This window comes from Mustela nigripes, chromosome 4, assembly GCF_022355385.1.
Source record: "Mustela nigripes isolate SB6536 chromosome 4, MUSNIG.SB6536, whole genome shotgun sequence".
NCBI classification, from domain to species: domain Eukaryota; kingdom Metazoa; phylum Chordata; class Mammalia; order Carnivora; family Mustelidae; genus Mustela; species Mustela nigripes.
The window spans coordinates 137514808-137534861 of record NC_081560.1 but is presented as its reverse complement, the minus strand read 5'-3'; the positions used below and the strand labels follow the sequence as shown (position 1 = coordinate 137534861).

Sequence of the window (20054 nt, the reverse complement as noted above, 5' to 3'; positions counted from 1 at the left end):
TTCTCTGGCCGGAGAGAGGGAGTGTGTCCTAGCCTGAGAAGGAGGGGAACATAAGCTGCTCCCACTGGGTGGATTACTGGCTGCTTCCAGGGCTAATCGGCTGTCTGCAGGACACCGGGGTGCCCAAGCTCTTCCGAGAAGGAGCGGGTAGATTGACAGCTCTTGGGGTTGCTGCTTCTTGGGGGGCAAGCTCTGTTCTTTCTGCACAACTGTCAAGAAAGAACTCCTGGGTCTGATCTAGCTCCTTTCTCTCAGATTCCCAAGCCAGCGTGCTCCCCCAAGGAACAGTGATGCAGAAGCCTTCAAGGCACTGGAGAAATGCAAATTACTACTCACATCAGACCATCCTGGGGGGCCACACAAATTGAGGGTCGCCTGCTGCAAAAACAGTTTCAAAATACACAGCTGATCCAGGACAAACCAGGACAGAGCACCACTCAGGACCTGGCCGAAACTTCAGAGCTATCCTGATGTGCATATGGGTCGGGGAGGGTGGTGCCCCCTTTCGGGACACCTGCTGCCTTTCCAAGTCTAGGCCCCACCACTCTGCCTGCTCCTTGGCTGTGGCTCAGTGCTCAGGGGCTCCGAGGAGATGGGATGGAGGGAAGGATGAAGGGAGTACACCTCCTGTGGTTCACAACAGGCTGGAGATGCCCCCTGCCCCCAGCCCTGGGTAAGGGTACCAGGGCCTTACTATTTCTGGGATATAAGGCACAACTCCATAGGATTCCTATACCCTGTCTTCAAATATCCTCACATCATCCAGTTGGAGGATGCCGTTTCTGGCCACGACCCTGACTAATCCAGACACCAGTCAGGCTCTCATTAAATATCCAGGTATTCATTATGCCTTTGAACCAAGGTGCTTGACATCTTGTAAACATGGACGTGAAAAGACCCCTACCCTAGAGCAAGCCACAGACCATTTGGAGGATCCCTGTCAGAACTCCCAGGCCTGACCCCCTCAGTCTCTAGGATGGGGGAGCCTTCTAGAGCACAAGTTTAGGGAATGGAGGATTCCTAGAAGGCCTGTCTTTCTGGGGTCCCCTGTCCAGTGGACGAGTACTCTCTTGGCCACAGAAAGCAGGGGTCTGCACAGCCTTGGGTCTTGGGCCTGAGAATTGGCTATTCCAGTGGATTTTTTTTTTTTTAAGTAGGCTCCACGTGCCCAGTGTGGAGCCCAGCGTGGGGCCTGAACTCACTAGAGGACCCTGAGATCAAGACCTGAGCTGAAAATCAAGAGTCCGACACTTAACCCACTGAGCCGCTAGGTGTCCTGCCATGGGATTTCCATTCTAGGGGAACCCCCTGGAGAGGGAGGGCTGGGAATTGCTACCTCCAGCTGTCCCCAGGAAGGGAGCAAGACTGGGAGAGGCAAAGGGCCTGTGGTCAGGTTTTGGCACTGGCCTTGTAACAGTTTGGAGTCAACACTGGCGACGGAGTTCACAAGAGGCTGTAAAACGAGGCAGAATGTAACCAGAACGGCGATGGGCATGTCCACTGTCCTCTGAGTAACTGTGGTCACGGGGCCCCACTCACATGTCTTTTGGTCTCCTTCAGAGGTCTCAGGAGAGCTCTTGAAAGTGTCTGGAATGTGTGCCTGGCACGGCTGCCAGCTCCCTGGGGAGACAGGAGGCCCAGGCATGCTCAGTTCTGCACCGGGCCCAGCTGCCGCTCTCTTCTGCATGCTGACCCAGCCCTCCCAACACTCGCTCGCCACCCACCAGGGCTCCTAAAGTGTCTGTTGCAGGGCTCCAAGGTTCCTGCCATCACGCCTCTTCTAGATGAGGTGCACAAGCAGGGCGGAGCAGGCCGAGCCCAGGACCAAGCCCAAGCACAAATAGAAGGACATCACCACCCCTGTGGCCTCGGCCAGCTCGCGGGGCACGATCTTTGGCCCGTACATGAGCGCCAGCGTGCTGAGGTAGCCATTGCTGAGCCCGAGCAGGGAGGTGAAGAGCACCGGGTAGAGGTCGGACCGAAAGAGCACCATGTGCAGGTGGTTGCGGGGCTGATAGTTGCAGAACATGAAGAGGGGGAGGAGGCAGGTCCGGAGGAGCACCAGCCCGGGGAGCACCTTGCTTCTGGGCCCCGGCACCTGAATCCAGGCTGTGACCTGCCGGCCACACAGGTCGGCGAAGTTATACAGGAGGAAGGTGGTGAGGGGGACGAAGAACCTGGTGGTCCACGGCGAGCCCGAGCCCTTGTCGAGGGACTCGATGTTGGTGGAGATGGCAGGGAAGACGAGGCTGGTGATGAAGAAGAGGTAGACGACACAGAAGCCCAGGCCGGCGGTCTTCTTCAGGATGGGGCGAAGGGGTGGTATAGAGTCACGGGATCTGAGGGCTGCCAAGGGGGCGCTGGGGGAGTCCTGGGGTGGCTGCTCTTCCCCAGAAAACACATGGGCTGGCCAAACAGGTCTCAGGTAGAACCTGCAGAGGGAGAGGGCTCATGGTCAGAGGGCCCCAGAAAGCAGGGTCACTTTGGAGTTCTGGGGACATGGGCAAGGGACCCATAGGCCTGGTGCATGAAGCCTCAGGAAGCCCTCAGACATACGTGTGCCCAGGAAGCCACAGGGAGACCCGCAAAAGTCCTTGGCCTGCCCATTCTGGTGCTGCCTGAAAGGCTGGCCACGAGCAGGGACAGAGGGAAGCAGCACTAATGGCCACATAGTGAGCCATTGTTTTCATTTTGCTTTGGGGAAGACATGGAGATAAAATAGCACTTTAAATATAATTTTTAAAATTTTAAAAATAGCACAAGCTTGATGCAATGAACTCAAAATACAGAAGGAAAATGGTTGACTAGAATGAGGACGGTCTCTGTCTGGTCTCACTCCTTGGAGGTCCGGATGGTTAAAAATCTGGTGTGTATGGCTCCGTGGATGGGCAAACGTCCCCTCTCCCCCCACCACGTGTCCTTCCTAGTTCTGTTTCTTAAGCAAAAGGGGTCAAACTATACACATTGCAAAACTTCCCGCAACAGGGCAATTCCTAAATCTATTATATAAATAATGTATACAAATGTGTTACATAACAGCCCAAATAACATGCATAACTATGATATACACATGCATGCCCATAATTGCATCTAGAACAGTATCTCGTGGCCAACTGTTAATATGGAGACACGTGATTCAATGCCTCTCTGCTGGGTGGCATACTTCATTATATGCATATGCAATGTAACCGCTCCCCCGCTGATGGACATTAAGGTTAGCTCCAATCTCTCTCTACTATGAATAATGGTGCAATGATGAGTCCCACACAGCCTTGCGCCTGTATGCTAGGACTTCAGTAGAGCAGATTTCTAGAGAAGGAACTTCTGGATCAAAACGTTTGTATCTTTCAATGGAATATTATGCAGATCCAGAAGTCTTGCCATTTGCGATGATGTGGATGGAACTAGAGGGTATTATGCTGAGCGAAATAAGTCAATCAGAGAAAGATAATTATCATATCTCACTGATATGTGGAATTTGAGAAACAAGACAGAGGATCACAGGGAAAGAGAGCAAAAAATGAAAACAAAATGAAACCAGAGAGGGAGACAAACCATAAGAGACTCTTAATCTTGGGAAACAAACTGAGGGCTGCTGGAGGGGAGGGGGTGGGAGGGATGGGGTGGCTGGGGGATGGACACTGGGGAGGGTATGTGCTGTGGTGAGTGCCGTGAATTGTGTAAGACTGATGAATCACAGACCTGTACCCCTGAAACAAATAATACATTATATGTTTTTTTTTTTTTTAAATCTTTTCTTTAAAATTTTGGTAGCTGTCAGTAAATTACTCTCTAAATAGGTAAGACCGATCTGTCTCTGCTCTGTACCACTCCCCTGCCCCATCTCTAGTCACCAGCCTTGTTAATCTTTATGCGATCATTGGTTTCTTCAAAAACACAGACCACAAATTATAACCATTGGGTTAGTTTATGTTTTATCATTTGGCTCCTTTGTTAAAAGACAGCTCCCTGGGGCAAGTACCATGTTTGCCTGTTTCCAGCTAGATCACCACACACAGAGTAACTCTTTGAAATAGAATTATAACTAATAAGTCTATAAAGGTATCTTCCTTCCATATCCTCAACACTGATATAATCAATATTTTCAATTTCTGCTACTTTCACCAGAGTAGAAGACACTTAGGTGGCTTGGCCTTGCTATCTTGCTGTGTGACCTTGCCTGAGTCACTCAACCTCTCTGGGCCTCAGATGCTGAAAGCCAGGAGACACAGGCTGACCACAGGACCACATCCCTCACAGAAAGCTTGGTGTGGGGTTGGGAGAACAGTAGCTCAGTGATGGCTGGGTTCTGGTATCAGCCCCCCTCATTTCCCCATGTGACATTAGGCCAGGCATGCCCCTCTCTGAGCTCAGTTTCCTCCTCTGTAAGATAGAGGGGTCCTGCAGTCGTGAGCTTCTGAGGCCGCCACCAGGCCGCCCATCCTAAGTGCTAACAGGTAATAATCGAGTCGGTAGGAGGGCTCCTCCTCCAAACCACTTTCCCGTGTGATGCTGAGCCGGGCACTGCAGACTTGAACTCTGTCTTGTTCCACAACCGCTATTTAGGGGAAGGAGTAGTCTTACTTCCCTTTCTACTCAGCGGCAGATCCCGGCCTGAAGTCAGCTCTCAGAGGGCTCCACGCCAAGTTCCCCTGGTCAAACCTCTTCCTCATCAAGCTCTTCCACCTCTGTCTCCCATTGCCCTCCCCGATCAGCAGCCCTGGCACTGCCTGGGGGTCCGTTCCTCCTGGGGGCAGCACCCATGGGCTCCCTTTTAACTAGGATTTAGTCTGAGCAGCCCCAGGAGCATGGCTGCCTCCAAAGCTCCTTCCTCTGATGTGTTTCTGTAAACCAGGAGTCTTGACCAAAGTTTTAATCAGCAGAGAGGAAGCTTCCATGGGACAAGCATAGCCCATGGGTGTTCTCTGTCTCACAGGCTCAGCTAGAAAGGGTTTTGTGAGGATTTCAGCTGGAAAGTGAGATTAGAAACTAAGGTGACCAACTGTCCCATTTGCTGAGACTTTCCGGGGTTTAGCACTGAAAGCCCCTCAACCTCAGAATCCCTCAGTCCCAGGCGAATAGGGAAGGTTGGCCACCCCACTGGAGACACACCCGTGTGAAGCACCATGAAACAGGACACAGAGACACAGCAGGAGTGCTGGGACCCTCCTGCCTTCTGCCCATTCCGTGACTCAAAAATGGTGCAAAGGGCACAGCTCTGGAAACAAATCCGGTTCAAACCCAGGTCTGCGACTTACTAGGTGAGCAGCCTGGGCACATCAATTAGCTAACAAAGCCTCGGTTTCCTCATCTGTAAAATGGGGAAGGGCGGTAACAACTGCACACAGAAAAAGTGAAGAAAAGACACAGGCGTAAATGGCTGAGCTCAGCACCACCAGACAACATGGGTCCCCAAGGGAAAGGGCAGAGCTAGGACCTGGGCCTCCCCAGCTCTGCCAGCTTGCCCACTGTGCGGTCACAGTCTGGCCCCCTGGCCTTCTCGGGCTTTGTTTCTTCACCTGCAGAACAGGGCACATGATTCCTGCCTCTCCTACGTCAAATACGATAATGGATCAGGAAATGCCTTGACAAGAATAAAATGCGAGAAAAAGTTGAGGGCTGTTGTTAAAAGAGCAGCAAGAAACACGAAAGACATGCGAGAAGAGGTGGGGAGAGAGGCCTGGGAAGACAGCTGATACAAAGAAACCGATCGGGGGGAACATCCCGACGGTGAGGGGGGCCTCACCTGGCGTACTCCAGCCTCGGCAGCAGCAGGTAGAGCCCGACGCAGAGCCCGAGGAAGACGTCGGCCGTCAGGAAGAAGGCCAGGGTGCTGTCCGTGACGTCGCTGGATGCCGCCAGGTCCACCAGCAGGGCCACGGCACTGATGGTGCCCCCCATGGCTCCTCCTGCAGGGAGCACAGGAGGCCATGGAGATGGGGGTGGGGTGGGCCCACCTCCCTGCGACTAGGGCATGCCCCTGTCCGCTCAGCCTTCATGGAACGGTAGTAGAAACTCTTCCTGCTTGACAGAGATGCTGTAGTCCTTAGGGGGCCCTGACGCCCAGCAGACACAGGGGGCTGGGCAGCCATGAGCTCTGAGTCTAAGAGGGTATCAGAGGTCATGTCCCCACCCCAGGTTCCCATTGATGGGCTTGTGGGAGCTGCAGCCTGAGGGGGCAAACACCCTCCAGAGTTTCACCTTCACCTCCATCTCTCTTTACTGCCCTTCTTCTAGGGTCAGCAGTTTTCCACTGAGGGGTGGGACTTCTCAGAGAGCTCCCCTCTAGTGCCCTCAGCCCAAGCCACCACCAAGCAAACTGGGTCAGAGGTTCAGGGAATGTTCTGGCACAGGCCCACCTGTGGTTCTGAGCAACGCCGCCCCATCCTGGGAGTCCTCATCGGTTACAGAAACCCTGTGTCACCCGCCTGAGAGCTCACGGAGCTGACGTTGTACCCCGTGGGAAGTGTGGCACACATGCACGTGAATGTGGTTGCACATACAGCACACACACGTGCTCACACTTTCTCATACACACTCTCACACACACACTGCTGTGCTATAACACTCTTACACACAAACAAACTCACAGTCACATGCATGCAACCACCCTCCCACATGGAATGTTCTCTCTGGCCAAGGGCTTTGCCATGTGACCCACAGCTTAGTGGACCCACAGCTTCGGGAGCCAAACAGGTGTACCTCTGACCCTTGACCCTGCGGCTTGTTCACTGCAACTGGGGAGGCTAACACGATGCCCTGGAGCCCCAGTTTGCTGGTCTGTAAATTGGGACTAACAAGCCCTGCCTTGAACAGCTGCTGTGAGGCCTGAGCTCATGTCTGGAAAGGGCCCATACACAGTCAACTTTCGACAAGTGTCGGTCCCCTTCTTTGCTGCAATCACACTGTCACTTCTGGGAGGCGGGGTGGGGAGATGGGGGGATGGACCTTACTTCCCTGTTGAGCCCTTACGTGGGTAGTCAACCTGTGCTAGGCAAGACTCAGAGGTTAGACACGGCTGTGCGTGCCCCCAAGTCATTTACTCCTCTCTGCCTCTGTTTCATTGGCTGGAAAATGGAGCTAATACTCGTCCTCCATCCACCGAGGTCTGATGAGTACTTTGCACTGCCTGGCTGAATGAATGAGTCTGCCTGCACTTGACAGCCAGGAGGCCAGGATACCGATTCTCAGGGAGACAAGGAGGTGGGTGACTGCAGGCAGCAAACAGCAAAGTGTTCAGTGCGGGCAGGGACAGCCCTGTCATTGTCACGCAGATGTGACCAGGTGGGGCAGGGACAGCCTGTCATTGTCACGCAAATGTGACCAGGTGGCACTCTCTGCTGGGTGCTGCCCAGAGCAGGAGCCAAGAGAGAGCAACAGTTGAGGGCCTCACCCATACTCTGCCTGACACCTCTGTGGCTCTGCTGGGAATAGCCCACGGCCTCCCACCACAGATCCTTCCTCCCTAACCTCCCTGTGAGCTTTATTCGCCCGGGCAGGGCCAGAGATCGGGATCTGAAAGGACAGCAAAGAGCTCAAGGTTAGCACAACGAAGACAAAGAGCAGACTCTGGAACCAGAACACCTGAGTCCCATCCTGATTCTACCTCTTCTGGCTGTGTGGCCTTCAGCAAGTCACTGAACCTCTCTGTGCTTCCGTGTCCTCAGCTGTAAGATGGGGATGTTACTAATGCCCACATCAAAGGCCTCTTATGAAGATAAAAAGGATCCTGAGCCCGAAAGCCTTGAGAATGGTGCCCGGCACAGAGGAGTGCCTATGAACCTCTCAGATTCCCGATTAGGTGTCTGGCTATTTCTGTCCTTCCTACATCAAAGCAGCAACAACAGGGTAAACCCCTCGCCAAGAGGGTGCCAGCTTCAGAGAAGCTGTAATACCCACCTGGATGTTTTATAAGAACTGGAGCTCAATTTGAGTAAGACACTTGCCAGCTGCCTGAGGAAGAGATCTTAACATCACCGCCTATTGATTTCCCTCTCTCTCCCCAACTTGTAGGGAATTTACAATATTATCATCAACAACAAACCAGGCCTCCGGGAGCTCATCTTTCATGACTCCCTACTTTTATCTCATCAGTTATGGAAATACATGCAAATGAGGGGTTTAAAAAAACACCAGTACAAAACAAATGAATTGTTCCTCGGATGCCTACACACGCAGAATTCACAGATGGGTTCCTCTGGTCCAGAAATAACGAGGGCTGGGGAGATGGCGTTGGGGCCTCTGGGGCCACCTTGGATTTTCCAGGGTGAGGGGCACCTGCCTGATGGCTCCTCCCAACCCCCTGCAGAGTGATGACACTGGTTTAGAGTCTGGGGTAATCAGTACCGAAGTGTGACAGCCGGACTTCTCCACTTTTTCAAACATGGAATTTCTGAAAAATTCACAAGGGAGTCCCCTTTTCGAGACGATTCCCCGGGTGGCCCGATGAACCTGAAGGACCCCCTGCCAGCATAAATGGTGGGTTTGGTCACTAGTAGACAGGTAGCCAGCAAGGTGGTTGTAAGGAAAAATCCATCTGTCTGCAGGATGGAGGGAGATGAGATGTTTCTCTCTGAGACTCAGGTGACAGATGAGATCACATCCAGTGCTTGGAGGCCATTTCCCTCAGGCTAGGCATGTCCTTCTCAAAGCTCTGCTACAGGCATATTGACTGTACTCAAGAAACTTAGCCACGGGCCCACTTTCATTTTACTTTAGACCCAAGGATTTCCCCGGACAGAGCCAAAAGCCTAAACTTTTGTCCAAAATGGCAAACAGACTTGAGCTCACATATGAATTCTGATCTGCAGGTAGGAACACCTCCAGTGCTGAGCTGAGAAGGGATGGGAGGCTCGGGGAAGAGATATGGATCTACTAGTGATGTTCATGGACACAGAAGAGATTCTTTGTGAAATTCTTTTCAAGTGGGCAAACGCTTATAACCCTCCTTCACACAACAGGGACATGCTCGGACGCTGAACACAGCCGCTGAGTTCCCAGTCTCGCGTTAAGGGACGGTGGTCTTCTGTGAAAGCACAGATTCTTACTGACCCTCCTCCTTTTTTTCTTGTTGGGACATCTGAGCGAGGGAACAGAGCTGCTAAAGGCCTGGACCATGGGCTTAGGATCAGCATCAAACTTCAGCCAAAGGAGTTGACCCAAGTGGTGCATCTGTGTTTCTAGAGACTGCCAAAGTTCAGGGTCATGCAGGTGCTTATTTGCTAGGCTATCGGCTCCCAAGAGGCTGGGTCTGTTCATCTCTGAATCCCTGGCACATAGTAGGTCTTCTATAAAATGAGAAAGGAAGAAAAGGGGGAGAAGCTAAGAGGAAGGCAAAGGAAAGAGAAGGCAGGGGACAGGAGAAGGCGAGGGAACGAGGAGGAAGAGAAGAAAGGAATGCTGTTGCAGGAGATGCACTTGGTAGACGGATGTGTTTGCCCTAAGGGACTACAACTGGCTTCCCTCCCAGCTGCTCTTCTCACAGGATGATTTTCATGCTCTCCTGCTGATACATGTGGGTCTGTGTTCCCTCCCCTCAAAGGCCCGTGGGCTTATGGCTATGGTGGGCGTTGGCCATAAATGGCTTCCACATCTAAGCTATGAAAGGAAATAATGTTTCTGCCTGGGTCTCCTGGGATGCTCACTCTGGTGACCCAGGCACCACGCCCTGGGGAAGCCCAACAGGCCGCGCCGAGACCCCGGTAGAGAGGAAACCCCCAGGCCCCAGGCCCCAGTTTCTCAGAGTGGGCCCTCCAGCCGGGCTCTGCTCTATCGGCTAATGCCATACAGGGCAGCGGAGAGCTGAGCTGTCCCTGCCTACTCCTGCCCAGGTGCAGATCTCTGAGCCAGACATGACTCCTATCATTCGAAGCCACTAAGTTTTGGGGTGCTTTGTTACCCAATAATAGTGCAAATAGAGCTAACACTTGTTGCCTTTTCTGGAAGGGTCACTGCATGTCCCTCTGCATGACCCCCCAGGTAGACTAACCTAGTCGGGTGTCTGGAGGCCGGCTCTTACCTGATATCAGCGCCTGGGAATTCCTCATGGGGAAGGAACCTGTCATGCCGAAGACACTGCTATTGAAGATGGTGGAGGTCCCGCTGAGGATCGCCATGCAGATGATGGTGACAGCAAAGAAGCCATAGGTCCAGGAGGAGGTGTCCACCTTCACTAGTGCAGTCATCACCAAGAAGATGGCCAGCATGATAGTCAGCGAGGCCAGCACACGGACTTGAATTGGAACCCTGGGCGGGGTGGAGGGATGCCAGAAGCAGTCATAGATCCCCTTGGGCTGGTGGGGAAGGTTCTTAAGGGACACTCTGCAGCTGGGAGGCCTGGGCCTGAATCCTGCCTTCCTGGCTCACTAGCTGTGTGGCCTTGGGTCAGTGACTCAGTCTCTCTGGTTTTAGTTCCTGTGTCTGTACAACAGAGAGGAGGATGGATCCACCTGCAGGTGTGGTGGTGAGGGTCTCTGGAAGGGAGTGTGTGGAGTGCAGGGGGCAGCATCAGCTCAGGGCAAATGCTCGGTGGATATTGCTTCTTTTCATCTTGCTGTGAGGTTCAAGGACAGGACAGGAGGTTTCAAGGCAAGCCCGTGCTTTCAAGCTGAGCTCCCACTGGCTTTGGCTAGTGTTTCAACAAAGTCACCACCCTCTGGGCTTCCTTCTCCCCAAACTTAGCAGTGGCGGGAGGAGGGAGACGAGCAGTAAACCAACACCATCGTCATCACAGAGCAATCAACCCAGATAGTACTAAATTTGGGCCAAGTACCCTTCGGAATGTTTCTACATGCTGACTTGTTGCCTTCTCACGCCAGCCCTGCAAGACAGGCCCTCTGACCTGTCCTGCAGGTAACAAGGAAGGAAACTGAGGTCAGAGATGCTAAAGAACTTGCTCAAGGTCCCTCACTGTGACCCCGAGAGGACTGGCTCCAGGTCTGTACTCTTAGAAGGACACTCTACGGCCTTCCTGGAAGGAAGGGAATCTGGGTGGTCCAGAACAGGCCAGGGCAGAAGGATTCTCCTGCGATGGTTTCAGCTGTCACGGGCAGCTGCTGACGCCAAGCCAGAGCAGCCCTGGGCCAGCCCCACACCCACAACGCAAACCACACGCTCCTCTGGGCCCCCCACCGCCCAGATGCTTCCCTGAAGGGAGGAGCGGGGAAGGTTGGCTCTCCAGGAAACTGCACATTTTTATTCCAGGGAGAGAGAATATCATGGAAAGGGGCTGTTTAAATCATCAGATTAGACTAAGCTTTAAGCCGGATTGGATATTTGGTTAATTTTCCTGTGAGCCAGTGGGTGGGGGCTGGGAGAAAAGCCAGATTAGTTATACACACATAAAAAAAATTTTTTTTTTATAAAAAAGAAAGACCTGAAAGGTTTTTTAAAAATTTATCTACATATATATGTACATAAATAGGTGTGAAATGATGAGCATGAGAAGCAAGGATTTTTCAAAGTGTTTTTGCGGCTCCAGGCTAACTGGAGTTTTCTCTGATCTTAGTTCTGATCCTTGCTGGAGGGAGGGCAGGTGCCACCTATGCTGCGTAAAGGGTAGAAGGAAGCCTGCGGGTGTAAAGGGGCAGTTCAAGGTCTCAGTGTGATTCCACGGGGAGCAGGGGAAGAGAACCCAGGTCTGCTGAGCCTCCGCCCAGGACTATCTACCAACATGCATTCTCTCTGGTGTCTTTTATGCAAACATTTATCAGACAGTTCCGGTGTGTCAAGCCACCTGCTGTGTGACCCCCGGCCCCGCACAGGCATTTTGCTTTAGTGTGCACAGTGCTCCACTGGGAGGGCCCCAGGGCATTCTGGGTGCATCCAAGGGGGTACAAAACCCAGCCTGAGGGTCGCACAGTCTTTCTGGAGGAGGTACCCAACCTGGAGTATAAGGAGTGTTGGGATGTGAGGGCATGTGTCTGGTGAGAGGGGACACGGCACGTGCAGGGACCTGGCCTTGGACTGCAGGCGAGATAGAGAGCAGAGGCTGGAGGGAAGCGGAGCCCTATCCTGGAGGGCCAGGTCCAGCTGCTAAGTGCCAAGGCTTGACCCTCAGGGCAGGGTGTAGGATGCATGTGCAGGTTTCGTCTGCTAGTATCCTTTCCCTGAGGCACACTCTTTCTTTCACGCCAAGTTCTGGAGAGGTGGCTGGCCACCTTGTCCACCCTGACCAAGCCACAGATGATGGACACATGATGACTTGGTCTGGGGTAACTGGAGTGTCTTATGCCACAGGGGCAGGTCACTGGTTTGGGTTTGGGATTAGCATGTGAGCCAGGCAGGGCCAGTGAGGGCCCTCCAGGACTGAAAGGTGGAGAGAAGTTCCTTCCTTGCCATGACCATGTTGGAAGCTCCTGGTTGTCACCTGGCCAGCTGCATGGAGAGAGACCACATTTGGGATGAAGCCAGGCAGACACACACAGAGCCCAGGGACAGTGCAAGAGGACAGCCCTGGGCACATACATGATCTCCTAGATCCAGCAATGTGCAACTATGTGTGGCAGCAGCCCTGATTTTAATTTTCCAGGTCAAGAATGAGAAAACCCTTTTTGTGATTCTGTTGTTTGTTACCAAGAATGCTAACTCACACAAAGAGGCACATCAAGGCTTCTAGCTGGTGGTTGACCTGCCTATGCACCATCCCTCTACCTCGCCTTCCACACTGGGTCCCAGAGTCCCCAGGCAGGTCAAGCTCGGTCTCTTTCTGTGGGAACTGGCTTGGTAAGACAACCTTTATAGGCTGCCTTCTCCTCTCATCCCGCCCCTCCATTCTCCTACCTTCACCTCCCAAGTAAAGGGCTCACACTTCAAATCCCTGTTGCAGGGGCTGTTTCTGGGGAACCCCGCACCATGATGCATCTTCCCAGGGTCTGCAGGGGCCTCATCCTGGGCAGGAGCTGGGAGGCAGCCAGGTAGAGCACCTGGACCCCTGGGGGCCCAGAGTATCTAGTGTAAGTGCACACCAGCAGTCCTGGAGGCTGGTGGTTAGGCCTACCTCTGATGCTCGGGCTGGTTCTCCACACTCAGCCGGGTTGCACCGTGCCCTCCACCCTTTCCCAGCAGCTGAAGCTGCCCCATGCCCCAAAGATAAGAGCCAGCAAGAGCTCAGAGCCTGGGTTAGCATAACGTTCCCATTTATAATTGTAAATATTAAGATAGTTACGGAGAGAGAGGGTGGCGACCGAGGCCGAAAAGCTTTACCAGATATCTGGGGCAAGAAGGAGGCCCAGGGCAGACTAGAGACAGGAGGAGTGCCACCAGGACAGTGCTCTGTCTTGTTTTCCCCTGCCCTTCCCAGGGTGGACAGAGGGCCTGGGAGGGACCTGGTGAGTCCCCGATAGACCACACAAACTGACAGGCAAGGCTTATTAACAGTGGAGGGAGACTTTCTGCTTCTTGACCTCCCAAGCATGGCAGGCAGACCACTGGAAATACTGAGTTTCCAGCCAGCCTCAGGTGTCGGCTCTGCCTCTAACCACCTCCTCCCAGTCCCAGTGAAGATGAAGTCCATGCCAGGAATGCTGATGGTGTCCCAGGAGCTCTCTGGCGCCTGTCCCAACAAGGTAATTAGTTGCCCCTACAGGAAGGTTGCTCTGGAGGAAGCTGGGGGACTGCTCGCCCAGCACCCCCAGGGTGGTGGGAGGTGAGGAGGTAAATGCCAAAGGCAGGCCAGGAGCAGCAGAGTCGCTGCAGGTCCCTCCCTTGCACGGGCCTCCTCCTTGCCAGCAAATCACCTGCCACGTGACCCATTCTGCCCCAGGTCCTCAGGGGTCCTCCATGGGGCTCTCTTCAATGCCCACGAAGCTTTATGAGATGTGCTACACCGAACCCACCCCACGTGCAATAACGGGGGCATGCTGGCCTCTCTCTGCTTCTTCCACCTGGACCGAGAGAGTGGCGGGGGGCGGGGGGACAGGGACATCGTCATGATGGTAGAGACAGTCTAGACAAGGGCTGCCCTGGTGTCAGGGGTTTTGCTCTGGAACAGGTTTTGCTCTGGGCCGAGACGACTGCTTCGGCCCCGGGACCCTGGGCAGGCCACAGGAATGTGAGATTCTGGGCAAGGGCTAGGGCTGCCAGCTCCCCTCCCCCTTGTTCAGGACCCCAGGGGACTGATTTCTTCATAAGTCTCTCAAATGTAAATTCTACTCATAAGTATTTATGATGCTACAGATTTAACATAATAAAACACTTGGAGATTATGGATGAGCCAGTCAGAGAAAGCCGGGGTTCTCCAGGAAGGGAGAAAAGGAGACGTTTCAATCTCGCACATTAAATAAAAAACAGCTTAGCCGCAAACCATCTTCCCACAGCCCAGAAACAGACGGCGGCCCGCAAGCACTCCCCACATTGCCTTCATCCCTCTCTTACAGGGAGGAGGGCCAGGGCAGGCCCTGAGGTGGGCTGAAACTTCTGGAAGAAGCCCTATAGTGCTGAGCCTTCGCAGCCAGCTCCCTGCCTGACTTTGGGAGGGTGGCTACCTGGGCGGTCCCCTGTCCCCACTGCAGGCAGACCTAGACCTCCTTGTCCACCTCCTTCCTTCCAGCTGCCTGAAGCCAGGGCAGAAGGCTCTGAGGTGTGGCTCTGGCCACAGGGAGGAGCTGGGGGACCCAGAGGTTCCAAGTACAAGTGTGGGGCAAGGAGGGGCCCAGTTCCCACCTGGACTCACCCTGTGAATTTGACCTCCGTGTGCCTATCTTCCCATCTGTAAAGCAAGGTACTGAGTTTCCCCGCTCTCCAGCTGTTGGGAGGATTAAAGGAGACAAAGCTCTAAGGGGTAGGAGTGCTCTGAAGTGCTACCAAGTGTCCTGAGGGCCAATCTTCCCTATTGCTGACCACTGTCCCAGGTCGGCTTCTGGCCTGCTGGATCTCATGACCACAGAGGACGCACAACGCCAGCCTGGGCCACCCCGCACTGGTCCTGTGGTCTTGGGTATAGCTCCTGACTTCTCCCTGGAAAGGCGCTCATGTTAGGGCCTCCCTCTCGGGTTATTGTGTTGTCACCAGGCATCACCCCTTGTTATAGCTCAGACACTGATGCCTGACCTAGAATGGGGTGGGGCTCTCACTTACATGAGCCCGGGCTGTCTCTGATGGACCAACCTGTGTCCCCAGGCTAGCCAGGCAAGTGGACAGAGAGGGTCATGAGAAAGTCCTAGAAAGGAGTGGGTGGTGAGAGACCAAGGGGCCCTCCACCACCTTGGCTGTCACTCCCTCTTCCTCATCCTTCTCCTTTCTGTTCCCTTCCCTTCTTCCTGCCTTCTCTCCTGCAGCTCTTCCCTCCAGGGACCAGGAGTGTGGAGGGAACACTGGGCCCTGCTCTGAGTTCCATTCTTCCACTCATTCCTCCTGGGGGGGGGGGTGCTCTGGAGACTGTGCCCCACCTTTGAGGACATGGAGGGTAGCCCCAGGGGCCCGGGGAAGGCAGGAGGAGGCAAGGTGAGGGTCAGCAGGCTTACCTCAAGGCCATCTGAGCCCCATTGTGCTCTTTGCCCTTACGGCCTGTACTTTGGTTTTAAAATGGGTGCAAATTCTTTGCCTCTCCTTCCATCGACAGGTGGGTCTACATCCCCTGGAAACCAAGTGACCTTGGGGAGTGCTTGCCCAGCCAAGTCCGGCTCAAGTGACACCGTGCGGCCATGGAGACTAGCTTACAGAAACCATGTAGCTTCTGCCTTGCTCGTTCAAGCACCTGCTCTTCAGCCACGAGACGGAAAGTCCTACTACCTGAGACCACCGTGCAACAGACCATGGGGAGGGGAGGGGAGACGAGAGGAGAAGGAGATGGGGGCCAGAGAAGGGCCAGCAGCTCCAGCCGCACTGTCTGCGACCACATGGGAGGCAGGAAGACAGAGCTGCCAACTAGCCCAATGATGCCCAGATCGTGAGACAGACTCATTACTGTTAGTGTTTAAACTGCGACCATGCTTAGGGATCACTTGAATGCCACGACAGATAATTGCAATAGCCCCATTGCATAATATGTTTGGAAGGACCAGTCTATCCAGGCTTAGCCCACTTGCTGCTTCTCTCCTCCTGTGCTCAGAGCAGACCCCATCCATCAGTCCTAGCACACTGCCTGAGGCAAGACCTGCCTTGGAGACCTGTTCCACCAGACATCCAAGCCAGCACTGCAAAGTTAACAGAGCTGGGTAAACCTGATTGGCCAGCAGGGATCTAAGGTTCCAGGCGGCTGGGCCCAGAGGAGCCCAGGTTCCTATTGGTGGCTCAGGGGAAATGTGGGCCAAGAAGCTAGGGTTAGTGCTCCTGCAAACCTCAATGGAGAAGAAGAGTCCCCCGGTGGAGTCTAAGGGCCATGCTAACTTGCCTGGCTGTCTCCTGCATCATTTCTTCCGCCACAGCGCAGCCATGGGGCTCTCTCCCAACCCCTACTCTAACACAGTGTCAGGAGGTCCCCACAGGGCCTCTATGAGTGGTTAGCACATGAGCTGGAGGCCCATTCCATGGAGCGAGTGCCAGAATCATGGGGAGCCAGGCTCTCTTGACACTCTCAGACTGCTTGCAGGTGGGTCCGTCAGTTAAGTGTCTGACTGTTGATTTCAGCTCAGGTCATGATCTCAGGATTGTGGGACTGAGTTCTGCGTTGGGCTCTATACTCAGTAGAGTCTGCTTGTCCCTCCCGCTCTGCTCCTCCCTGCCGGCTCTCCCCACCTCTATCTCTAAAATAAATACATTTTAAAAATCTTAAAAAAGATCAGCTTCCACAGGTCTTGACCACCCCTCCCCCTGGGCCCACCTCCACCATCCACATGGTGGCCTCCGGCCACACTGTCTGCAACTCAGGCAGCTGGTAACAGACAGGCTCCCCAGATGGAAAAGGAGGAAGAGGAGGGTCCCGACATGTCTCCTGCTGGCTGCTGACACAGGGTCCTAGCATGTGGCTGGGAAGTGAAAGTCCAGCTCCCGGTCCTGGCTTCCCTCGACGGGGCCCTGGCTTGCCCATCTGACCTTTTGGTCTTTCCTGCCGGACTCCTGCTTGGGGGCCTGCCCCTGCAGCGGCTGAAAACCAGCAGCCCACACCAGCAACCATGAGCGAGAGGCACTGGGAGAGGGCTGGAGGCACAGGGCAGGGCTGGGAGAGGGAGGGACGTGGCCTACCTGTTGACGAGCAGGAAGTTCGCCATGAGGCACAGCACATTGGAGACGGTGGAGGCAACGGTCAGGTAGCTCTCAAAGTAGTTCTGCAAGCACAGAAGTGAGGGAGCTGCTGATGTCACCGCGGATGGAGGGGAGGGCTCCCTGGAGAGCAGAGACCGCGCCCCTCCCCTCCCCACTGTCTTCAGAAAACAGCGTGTAATGGACAGGTCTGCTCCAAGATGGTGTGGCCCTGCCCCATGGTGACCTATGACCACTTACTAGGTCCCTCAACAGACACCAATATAAGCCATGCGAAGTGCTGGGGACATAAGTCAGGATACGACATTGTCCCTGCCCTCAGAGAGGCTCCTAACGGTCTGCAGCCCATGTTCTCCCCTCCTCTACCTGTCCCACCCACGGACAGCCAGTGTGGACAGGACCCAACTGTGAGCATGTGCACACCGTCAGACTGCGTCCTGCCAGCCTGCTCTGCCTCCCGCCAGATTTCAGTGATCCAAATGCGCTTTGTTATGACCCAACCACATTCCAATGTTCTTGCCACCAAGTGAGGCCTCTTAGAACTACACCAACCCTGACGTCTGCGGGGACACTTTGTTCTGACTCTGGATTTGCCCCCTCAGGAGAGATGCTCCCCGGAGGTCAACTGGGAAATGGCTCCTAGACTGGCCGAGAGAAGAGAAAAAGGCATTTTTTTTCTGGAAGTCGGTGCTGAGTACTCCAGACGAAGCGTGCAGGAGACCACACGATGAAGAGCTCCTGATCAGAACATGCGGGAATTTATGGCTAAAGAAACTGTACGGCAATTGTGCCCGGTTCTCCAAACTCGGAACTGACCACTCACTAGGACAGATGTTACTGCGTATCCATTATTCCTCAATATACCTGTCTTTAAAAAAAAAAAAATCAGGAAGGGCTGACTTATCTTGGCTTGGGTCATTGTCAAGTCATGAACCCCAGGCTGGTACTGATTGCGGGTTCTAAGCCACGGGTACAGATGACACGTATTAAGCATTTCCTGTGTGCCCAATACAAAGGCTTTTTATTAAATATATTGTTCACTCTGAAAAAGAAAAAAGCAGCTGTGAGCGTTCTCCTCTGGAAAGCTCACAAAATTGGACTTAACTGAGGCAGTGTTTTGAGTCACAAATGTGCCAAGTGCAAGAGACAGGCATGCAAAAGCCTCACCAACGCACAGAGCACTGTGGCAGTTGTACGGATCACGACAAAGAACGAGACACACCTCCCGGCCACTAAGAAGGAAGCATCCCACTGGGAGTGTAAGATAGAGTGTGAAGGTATTTTCATCTCAAAACACCACGGGGAGAGATGTCAGAATTTTGTGGGTTTTTTCTTCTGTTTTTTTTTTTTTGCCAAATCAGAGGTAGGAGTGGTGAGTTTGAGAAGGGGTTCCGGGTCAGGGAGTGGGACCAGGGTCACGTGAGAGAATGGGAAGGAGTACGGGTTTGGGGAAAAGTCCCAGAGGAGGTGGGATCTGAGTCAGACCTTGATACGGACGGTCAGATCTGTCCTTTCTGGGGGAGTCTGATTGCAACATGGAGCCCACAAGAGAAAGATATCATAATGAGCTCCTTCTGGTCTGAAACTAATTGTTCCACGGTCCCTTTTTAAAGCCTGCAGAGTGCTTTGTGGTCTTTGAAATCTGCACCCTGAATATCAGGTAGTGGTGGCCATGCAATTAAAATGGTAATCACAGCGACTGCGGGCCATCAACCATGAGCCTTAGAAATAGCCTCCCTCCTTTGAGGTGCCACCTCATTGTTCCTGCCCTGATGGGCTCAGTAGAGCCTGGACTGGCCCGAGGCACTCAGTCAATTACGTCTTGACACAGTGGCTGAGCCTACGTGAGGCCAGGCAGGCAGAAGCCGCGGAGAAAGGCCCCCAGGAAGAGACAGCCGCAGGTGGGGGCCATCCAAGATAGCCCCGAATCTGAGCCCCCCTCCCCACCCCAACGGGGGTCCCTTCAATTCAGTGGCTGCTCACTCGTTCCATGCAAGTCTACGAACAACCACTGCATGGGACGCAGAATCTCTGTCTTTGTTTTTTTTGAGCAGGCTCGGGTTCCCTGAACATTTTAGGAATGGGGATTTTCTAGGTAATTGAATGTTCTGGTTTGTTGATATTTAAGCAGAGAATTGTCCTTTTAATGGTGGAAAGCTTTTTAAATATTGACAACGGAGTAAGGCTGGAGGAAGGCTCTGCCTCCCTTTCTGTTGACGGAGCCCATTTTCTTGGCTTTTCAAAGAACATGCAGGAGGGGCAGAATGGACTGGACCGTGGCCTGTTTCTCTACTGGCACAGATGGGGGCTGTAGACGGTTGTGTAGGCTGACTCAGCCGACACATGGAGTTTTGGTTTTGTTTTTTTTTAAACTTAATTCCTGATATAAACCTGGGGGGGGTGTGTAACTTATTTGATGCTTTTGCCTGTAAGTAGAGTTCTAACAAAATGTGGTGGACAGACTCTCTAAGAGGCCTCCACAGTCCCAGCCTCCTGTGCTCACGCCCTTGTATGGGATGCCCTCTGCTAAGTGTGGGTGGGAACTGCGACTTGCTTCTAGTCAAGAGAATACGGCAAAGGGGCAGCCATACACAACGATGCATATGGGACAACGTTACATGAGATGTAGCACCTGTCTTGTTGAACCCCCTTTTTTTCCTCCCTTGATGGCTCTGAGGATGCAAGCGGCCATCAGGGGAACCCCAAGTGGCAAGAACTACAGGTGACCCTGGTTGCTCAGAGAGATTTCTGGCCAACATCCAGCAAGAAACCGAAGCTCTCAGTCCTACGACTGCAAGGAACTGGATTCTGCCGACAACTCAAGGAAGCCTGCATATGGTCCTTCTCCAACTGAGCCTCCAGGGAGACTGCAGCCCCAGCTAAGCCCTTGATTGTGGCTGTGTACAACCCAGAGA

General features: G+C 53.5%; 1 protein-coding gene across 1 annotated transcript in view; it reads right to left on the bottom strand.

Annotated features, from left to right (window-relative positions):
- Window positions 1–820: 820 nt before the first annotated feature.
- SLC29A3 (solute carrier family 29 member 3) overlaps window positions 821–20054 on the bottom strand; it is a 39549-nt gene continuing 20315 nt past the window's right edge. Inside the window, exons 3-6 of the mRNA XM_059397673.1 lie at window positions 17122–17204; window positions 10019–10245; window positions 5747–5909; window positions 821–2432 (exon numbers count right to left, since the gene is read on the bottom strand). Of these exons, the coding sequence (XP_059253656.1) occupies window positions 1781–2432; window positions 5747–5909; window positions 10019–10245; window positions 17122–17204 (1125 nt within the window). The 3' untranslated portion in view covers window positions 821–1780. The remainder of the gene's footprint in view (window positions 2433–5746; window positions 5910–10018; window positions 10246–17121; window positions 17205–20054) is intronic.